The sequence below is a fragment of the Tamandua tetradactyla genome, chromosome 2 (genome assembly GCF_023851605.1).
Source record: "Tamandua tetradactyla isolate mTamTet1 chromosome 2, mTamTet1.pri, whole genome shotgun sequence".
Lineage (NCBI taxonomy): Eukaryota > Metazoa > Chordata > Mammalia > Pilosa > Myrmecophagidae > Tamandua > Tamandua tetradactyla.
The window spans coordinates 212,358,849-212,367,683 of record NC_135328.1 but is presented as its reverse complement, the minus strand read 5'-3'; the positions used below and the strand labels follow the sequence as shown (position 1 = coordinate 212,367,683).

General features: G+C 48.8%; 1 protein-coding gene across 1 annotated transcript in view; it reads right to left on the bottom strand.

Moving 5' to 3' along the window:
- Positions 1-2,470: 2,470 nt before the first annotated feature.
- LRRC38 (leucine rich repeat containing 38) overlaps positions 2,471-8,835 on the bottom strand; it is a 32,515-nt gene continuing 26,150 nt past the window's right edge. The window contains exon 2 of the mRNA XM_077138059.1: positions 2,471-4,462. Coding sequence (XP_076994174.1) covers positions 4,209-4,462 — 254 coding nt within the window. The 3' untranslated portion in view covers positions 2,471-4,208. The remainder of the gene's footprint in view (positions 4,463-8,835) is intronic.

Here is an 8,835-nt window from a genome sequence, read left to right as displayed (position 1 = left end):
GAGTTCAGTTCCCGGCCCGTGCACATCCCCCCCACCAAAAAAAAATTTTTTTTCAGCAAATGGTGCTGCAATAAGGGGATAATCCCATGGGAAAAGAATGAAAAGTGACCCCACCATACAGCATACAGAAAAAAAAAAAAGCAAATCTAGGTGTTGCTGTGAAGGCATTGTGTAGGTGTGATTAACCTTGAAAGGACGGGGGGCCTTCGGCCAGGTGGGTGTCCCCCATCAGTTGAAGGCCTTAAGAGCAAAAATTGAGGTTTCCCGGCTAAGAAGAAATGCTGCCTTAAGACGGTAGCATTCATTCCTGCCTGAGTTTCCCTCTTGCTGGGCTGCCTTACAGGATTTGAACTTGCCATTCCCTACTATCATGTGAGCCAATTCCTCAGAATTAATCTCTTAATGTGTACTTGTGTGTGTGTGTGTATACACATATGCGTCTATTTGTGTATACACACACACATGCTCACGCACATCCCATTGGTTCTGTTTCCCCGGAGAACCTGGCACTGCTTCGGGACTTGTGCGTTGCTGAAATGAGAAGGGCTTGACTCAGCGCACGGCGTGGCCGGCACTTAAATACACACGAACCACCATCCTAGCCAAGAACAAACGCAGGCGCTGCCGTCTGTTCTGGCTGTGCTGCTTCCTGGAATCCACCTACCTCCTCTGAGTCTCGGGTTCCGCAGCCATAACATTTTGGATGATCGTGTCTGCCTCCTGGAGTTGTGAGCATGCTTAAACAGAGCTCATGCTTGTAGAGTGCCTAGTATTCATTTATTTGCTCTTTCAACCAATAGGTATGAGGCACCAAGTAGGAGCCAGACACTTCTCTAACAGCTGGGCACGCAAACAGCCCGAGTTCCTGCCCCTGGGAGCCCACGTTGGAGTGCAGGGAAATGAACAGTAAACATGTAAACAAATAGGATAAAGTCACATCATGGTATGTGCTGTGCAGAGAAACCCATGGGGTAGGGTGATGAAGAGAGACACTGGGGAGGTGAGATTTGAACTGAGGTGCAAACATCCCCCAAGGGGATCTGGGAAAGAGGCTTTCCTAGCACCCAGGAGACCCTCCATTGGTCAGGAGCACTTTCGATAGTGTTGTCAAAAATAACAATAATTTGACATTCTTAGGGCAAGTCAGGGAGCACCAAGTCACTGTCTGCTGGGGGTACCGGGTCCCCCCCTGAAAAGGCCCTTCCCTGCTTCAGATGTGGCTCCTGGCCTCCTTCACATCAGGATTTTCTCAGTTCTCGTTTCAGCGGTCCCCAATGTCCCCAGCATTTCCCAGAAACTTTGTATCCAAGCAGCATTCAAATCCTCCTCTTCTTCTCCAGAATCGTGTTTACTCAGAACTCCGGGGCACAGTGGGCAGACACGCTGGTTGGTCCTTGCCCGGCAGGCCCCGCGGCATCCCTTCCTGTTCATTATTTTATTACTAAATGACCAGCAGGCCCCTGCGCTGGGCAGGGCTCATGCCTTCTAAGGAAACAGCTGAGCCCACTGGCCGGCGTGGGTCACTGGAGGCAGACTGACAGAATAAAACAGACTCAGGAAGGAGTCCATCCACTGGCACCTGTTAGAATAACGAGCCAGTGCTCTTTCTCCCAGCTTGGGGCACCATTTCCCTAGGATTCTGGGAGAAACAAATTGTGGCTCTTGCTTGGGCCCAGCTGGACTGAGGGCCTTTTTGTGTATCCCAGGTACTGTGCTTGTGGCGTGGGGAACGGACACCTCCTGCCGAGAGGTAGCTTTCCCAGCGCGGCCCACGTCTCAGCAGCGGAGTCTGGGGCAGGAGGGGCTGCACCAAGCAGACCTGGGGAGAAGCCGACATTCCATCTCTGTGCCTCGGAAATTCCCATCTCCTGTCCCCTTGGCCCGCTCCTTTGCTTTTCCACTCCTTCCTCACCTAGCAGAATGCCAGCGGAGCTTCTCTCTCTCCTGGCTAGAAACCTCCTGGAAACTTTGTTGACTTGACAGTATCAGTGATGGCTGGAACCCCCAGACGGGAATGAAAGCAGCGACTGACCCCTGAGCGGCTTCCAGGGGCCTGTGTTCTTTCCTTCTCTGCAACGAGGGGGCCCGGGTGCCAGAGCCCACGGGGGTTGCCCGTCCGCAGAGCACTGCGACATGCTGACATTACCGTGGAGCCCGGGAAGAGGCTGCTCGCCTCTCCACCCACCCAGGGGCGCTGCCAGCCCCTCGGAGCCAGGGTCTCATCCACTGGAGCCAACATCACTGGGGGGTAGAAGGTGTGACCGAGAGTCTCCCAAGGGTGAAGGCGGTAGATGGAGGGCAGGAAAGGAGGGAGGGAAGTGTTATGGGCTGAACTGCATCTCCCCCCCACACTCCCCTGCCTCCCCCCCACCAGAAGACATCTTCACGTCCTATTCTCCTTCTGTGAACGTGACCCTATTTGGAAATAGCATCTCTGAAGATGTTATTAGTTAAGATGAGACTAAACCGGACTAGGGCTGGCGTCTTTATAAGGAGAGGACATTTGGATGCGGACGGAGAGGGTGAGTAGGTGGCCTTGTGACAGGGCACTGAGCTATGCCACCAGTCAAAGGAACTCACAGATTGCTGCGAGCCACTGCCAGAGCCCGACAGTGTCCAGAGGCAGCTCAGCCTGCTGATTCATTTCGGGCTTCTGGCCTCCAGACCTAGATGCTCAGCTCCTGATGTTTTAAGCCACTCCCTTTGGGGCACTTTGTTAGGGCAGCCCCAGGAAACTAAGACAGGAGGTAGAGAGGTGACAGAAGGAGGAGGCAGGCCTCAGGTCAGTCAGAGGCTTCCCAACCCCCCTGCCGTGTCACCTCATTCATTTCTTTCCCGGCACTCGTTGCTGTGATTACGGTGTTACTTCCTTGCTTTAGGTTCCACCCATAAGAATGCAAGGTCCAGGAAACCAGGGACCTTGTCTTTCTCATTCAGTGCATACCCCCAGTGCCTAGAATAGTGCCTGGCCTTAGCAAGCACTTCATAAATATCTGTGGGAGCAAAAATGGAAGGGAGCCAAGGAGGATGGAAACCTAAGGAATAGACTATGAGAAGCAATGGAGATGTTAGGCTGAAAATATCCCGGGAGCCTCTCAGGAGCCCCTGATTTAAGTCCCGGGCCCCAGCATGGTCCAGTGTTGCTAACACAAGTCTTCCTGTATGGACCCACTGGGGTGAATGATTTCATGGGTTTCATATAGTTTCTCAGTCAGAGCACCGGACTCTACATCGTAGAAAGCACTGCCTGTCACAGCCCACGTGCCAAAGAAACGTCTCACTCACCCTAAGGCCCATGATGGAGGATTTTCAGAAGCAAAACCCAGTTTTCTAATGCTTACTGGTCCAGTAAAAGCCTGCTGATCGAATAGGAATCCTGACTTCCAGGAAAGTCTACTGCAAGTTCTGAAGACGCCAACCCTGGCACAGGGCAAGTTGTGGAGAATGGCAAACACTGTTGTTTGGCTGAACAGACTGAGGCCAGGGGTGGGAAAGGAGACGCCTTCATCGTACTCCAGAGGGAAGAGTGATTCTGACAAAGAGGCCGTCACAATTGTTCAAAGTGACTATCCCTGCCTCTGCAAGTTGCTACCTCTTAGGTTATAAGCATCAAGGTTTGAGTTATGTCCACAAAAGTTTCCCTAACTAGCTTGCAAAAATGTAAGTATAACAAAAACCCTTTGGCCAGTTCTCAGTTTGTATCCTTGGTGCCTTTTTTTGGCTTATATGCGTTTATCATCTTCCTGAATAACATCCCAAAGGTTATTATATAAAGAGAAGAATCCCCACTCCCATGACAGGGGATCTGAACTCGAATCCTGGCAGCTTGAGTTGCTATCTCTTGGAAGGAAGGAGATGCTTTGATCTCCCAATCCAGGCCAGAGGAATGAATGGCATGGAATCATTTTTTCGGTCAAAAACTGCAAGGCTTCAGGTCTCCTTGGGAGATTCTCAGCCATCAGCGGTGAAGCCTGACCTGGTCATCTTCTTTCCACCTACACTTCAGACTGAGAGGCAGGTGCTCCTGCAGGAAAGGTGCCATTGACCCTTCCTGGACTCCTCTACTGGACCCACCAGCATCCAAGACACTTGTACTATAAGGAACAGGGCTCCGCCCAGCCCACGGCAGGTGTCCACAGCACTCCCCTCTTTACTTTGAGGGTCCCACTGGCTGGCATATTGGAAAGCACGGAATGGGAGGGGCTGACTCAGTCATCCTCGTCCTTCTCTTCATCCTCGGTGTCTTTGCTGGGGGTGCACCTCTGGCAGCACTGCACCACGGTGGCCAGGAAGAAGCTGGAGATGATGGCGGCGGTGGACACGGCTACGCCGGAGAAGACGATGATGAACAGGTCTGTGAGCGAGAGGCTGAACTTGCACTCCTTGAAGCTGGCCTCTGACAGCTCGTGCAGGGATACCCTCCTGTTCCCCATGGGCAGGGAGCACTGGATTTCGTCCAGGCCTATGGAGAAGACAGGCAGAATGAGACAGAGGTTTAGGCTGCAGCACAGGATTGCCTGAAGGTCAACAAGGAGTGGCAAAGCAGGAGATCCCTACCCTATCCCTGAAAAATGGGGGGAGAAGGTTAACCGGAAATTAATTTAAATCTGTTTAAAAGCCTCAACATACTCACCACGGGGAAAATCAGAACTTGTTGGTCTCCCTTGATCTATTTGAAGGGCAAGTGCTGTTTTGATTTAAATTACCCGGCTTGGGGATAGAAAGGGGCACCATATTTCTTTAGGGTTTACGACCTCTGCAGAGCTTAATCCAGACCTAGGAAATGCCCAGCTCCCAGGATGGAAATTGAGGCAGATGCAGTGGGAAGGGAGGTGGTGCCACCCAGTGGGGGTCCCTCCAGTTTGTAGTTGCCATTACTCAAGCGGGATGCGACCCTCCTTTTCCTTGGCCTCAGAGCTAAGATTGACAGATTAGCATCACATGGTAGCAGCTCCGCTGGCCTGAAAGGATTTTCCCTTGACAGGAAGCAGGGAAGGAAATAAGCATATATCTGAAGGCGGCCTTCAAATGGTATCCCCTGAAGCTAGAATGAAGTGGTTGTCACACTTTCACGTGCTAAAGAATCACCAGAAGACAGTTGACATGCGGATTCCCAGGCATCCCCTGCAGAGACTCTGATTCAATAGGTCTTGGGTGGGACCCCAAACCCTGCATTTTTAATAAGCATTTTAATAACTAACCTGGTGGTTCGGAGGCTGCTGGTGCCTGGGGCACATTTTGGGCAGTGCTTCTTTCTAATTGTCTGAGAGTGTGTGTGAGGGGTTGGTGGGGCTTCGGGGAGACTCACCCCTAAATGCGACCCAGCTGCACCCTTTAATTCTGTTTTATACATGGAGGTCCTCTTTACGGTTCCACTTGAAAAGTGTTTGGCTAATTTTAGAAGTTTACATCTTCTGGTCTAGAAAAATATCACAACTGAATGTGTGCTGAGTCGATGCTTTCTAACAAGGACAAGAGAAAACAATACACAGAACTTGCGGGGCCCAGGCACTGCTCTCAGCCCTTCCCACACATTAACCCATTAATTCTCACGACAACCCCATGGAGTACGTCCTGACATCATCCCCATTTGACAGATTAGGAAACTGAGGCTCAGCTAGAAAGTGGCCAAGCCTAGATTCCAACTCAAGCAACTTGGCCAGAGACCTGGACATAAGGGACGTAAAGGGAGACCTGCCCCAGCCAAGAGAAACTAAGTGGGAGGACAGACGGCCCCCCGGCTCTCATGTGTCCATCCAGCTACTATTTACTGAGCAGTCGGCCTGTGCCGAGGGCAGGGCGGTACACAAGCCAAACGAGGGCCCTACCCTCGGAGACTATCAATTCTAATGGGAGGAGACGGACACCCATTCATTATGCAATAAATGTTTATTGAGTGGTTACTATGTTCTGGGTCCTTGGCATACAGTAATGAACAAAACAAAGTCCTTGCCCTAATGCAGCTTCTTTTTAGAAAGTAAATAAATTAATCAAGAAATACTAAACTGGATAAAGATTGTGATCGGTACAAAACAGGAAATGTCAGCATGAAACAATAAGGAGGGCTGGGAACGTCTTTAGATGGGGTGGTGAGGAAAACGCCCCTGCGAGGAGCTAAAATCTAAAGGATGAGATGGATCCAGTCAGGGGGACAACTTCCTAGGCAGAGAAGAAGTTGGGAAAGAGCTCGGCATTTGGGGAAGACGGTGTAGCCAGGGGAGGCAGAGCGAGAAAAGGGGGATTTAGTATAAGCTGAGATGGGAAAGGCGGGCAGGAGTCCAGGCGAAGCCCCTGACAGGGAGGGCCCTTCAATTTCCAAACACAGCCCTGCTGCCTGCCCACCTCCACCGGACATGAACCACAGATATAATCACTTACGTCTTGTTAAGCAGCTAAAGACTGTTGCCAAACTGATAGGCAGTATGAACTAATATACAATATGGACTATATATAACTCAAACTACAGCCATGATTTTACAACCCAAATATAACAAAGGGTAGGATATTAAAATGCATAAAGAGCTAGGTTCTTCTGCTTCTGATTTGGAAGAGGAAAGGAAAACAAAGTAGCAGTAACGAACGTTTGCCGGACACTGTCCTAAGTGCTCACAGGACTTTATAAGAGTAAGTTCTATTATCATGCCCATTTTATGGATGAGAAAATTGAAGCCCAGGGAGTTTACATAACTTGCCCTTGGCAACACAGCTAGCAAGCGGGGAAGCTGGGATTGGAACCTGGGCAGTTGGCTCTGGAGGCTTCCTTTTGGCAAGGTGCCTTCTCTGCAGTGCAAGTAATCAGAGAAAGGTGAAGACTCCATTTGGACATTAAGTTCAACTGCCTTTAATCTCTGTCCACCTGTAGCTTCCTTCAATCCTCAGGAAAACCTGCACTCGCTCTCTTTTGGCATCCCATGGTTCAAAAAGATGGCCCTCCACCCATCTCCAGCATTATCCAAAAGTCAGGCTGTTTCTTCACACTTTGCTGATCAGCAGTTCTGCCAACTACATGGCAACCACCCTTTACATACACCTTTTTTTGGGTATCTTTCGTTCTCCAGGTGGAGGAAGGGTGTCTGAGCTTCCTTCTTCCTTCTGTGCAGGCCCATCTTTAACACAGTCTACAGCCAAACTCCTGATGCTCTTGTCCCCATGGCAACTGGTTGCTTAGCAACCAGACTTCTCCCCTGAATCAGTGCCTACTTCACACACCCTCGCAGAGCCCTGCAAGCTTTGGGGACCACAGTTGACTACTGTTTGTGATTGCTTCTTTTTTTCTTAAAGAGGTCAAACTATTATATATCTCTCCTGAAGATTTTAATTGCATTTAAAACAGAGTTATTACAAAGAAAAGAAAGAAAAAAGCAATAATTTTCAAAGCACACTTCAACAACAGGTCCCAGAATCTGTAACGGGCCACCATTCCCTCCTCTCAGATTTTTCCCTCTAGCTGCTCCAAAACACTGGAGGCTTTACCAATCATAATAGCAGAATCATACAGTATCTGTCCAGAACTGTCTGTCTGATATTTTGAGAACATTCACAGTTTTGCCAGCTGATCAAATGGTATTTAAGTTAGTGCTTAATATTTAGAATTTAAGAACTTAGCTATCTAAATTCGTAGATTTTTTTCCTTGCTGCCTTAATTTTGAATTGGTTTATGAAATTTACTGTGCAAACACGTTTTACAATGATCATTTTGACACTTTGTTTAAATATGCCTATGGTTAAGCTAAGATACCCATTTTTGTTGGTACTGAGTGTACTGTTTGTTTTCTTAAATAAAGATATTTAAAAGAAGGAACACAGAGTTGTTATGGCTCCCTTGCAGACACTGTTTTCTTCAGCATACAAGTGGGAAAAATCAACCTTACCTCCTCTTAACACCCCCTCCTTCCCTTACCCCAACCCAAAGATGTTGTGGAAATAAGTAAGATAGATCCCTTGCACTTTAGAAAGTGCAAGAAGTTTCTAAAGCCAAGAGTTAATCTGTAGTCTTTAAATAGGTATGTATTTAGATACAGAAACTTTCTAGCAATCCTTTTCTCCAATGAGCGGTGTTAACTGGAAAACACTACAACACAGCAGTACAGGCCTACAAAGCCTGCCGTTTAAAGCAAACCTTTGTTGGGTCAATCCACTACTCTCAGAGCCAATCCTGATTCCTACAATGTTTTTTGCACCTTGAGATTAGGGTTGGCATTTTTACAAAACAGCAGTTTCAGAAAATGTCATCTCACGTTTCTCTGTGGCTAGAAGAAACAGGCTTGTTTGAAAAACACCCACACACAAGCCCTCCAGACGTAGCAGACTTGGGAACGATGCTCAGTGGAGCTGTCACCATACGATACACTGACTTAATGGGTTTTCTTAGGTCACAAAGGACAGAGAAATAAGGAAAGTTAAAAAGAGTCAGCCAGCAAATCGGTCACATCAGAAGGGGGATCTGCACGAGGCGAGCTCAAGACTCTGGGGTCCTCTCTTCTCTTCTCTTCTGCAGAATCTTACTTCAGACCCAGGGTTTCTCAACCTCAGAACTAAAGCTATTTGGAGCCAGATAATTCTTTGTATGTGGGACTGTCTTGTGCATAGTAGGACTTTTAACAGCATCCCAGGCCCCTATCCAACAGTGCACCTTTTGCCCAGTTGTGATGATCAAAAATGCCACCAGACATTGTCACATGTTCCTGCAGGAAGCTTTTTCTGAGGCCCTGGCTGGGGCTTCTGCACGTTGGGCTTCCCTGGTCTGGGTGAACAGGTAGTATGGTGCAGGGGTCAAGAGTTGGACTCTGGAACCAGACTCTTGGGGTCAGTCCCAACTCTGTTGTTTCTTTGCTG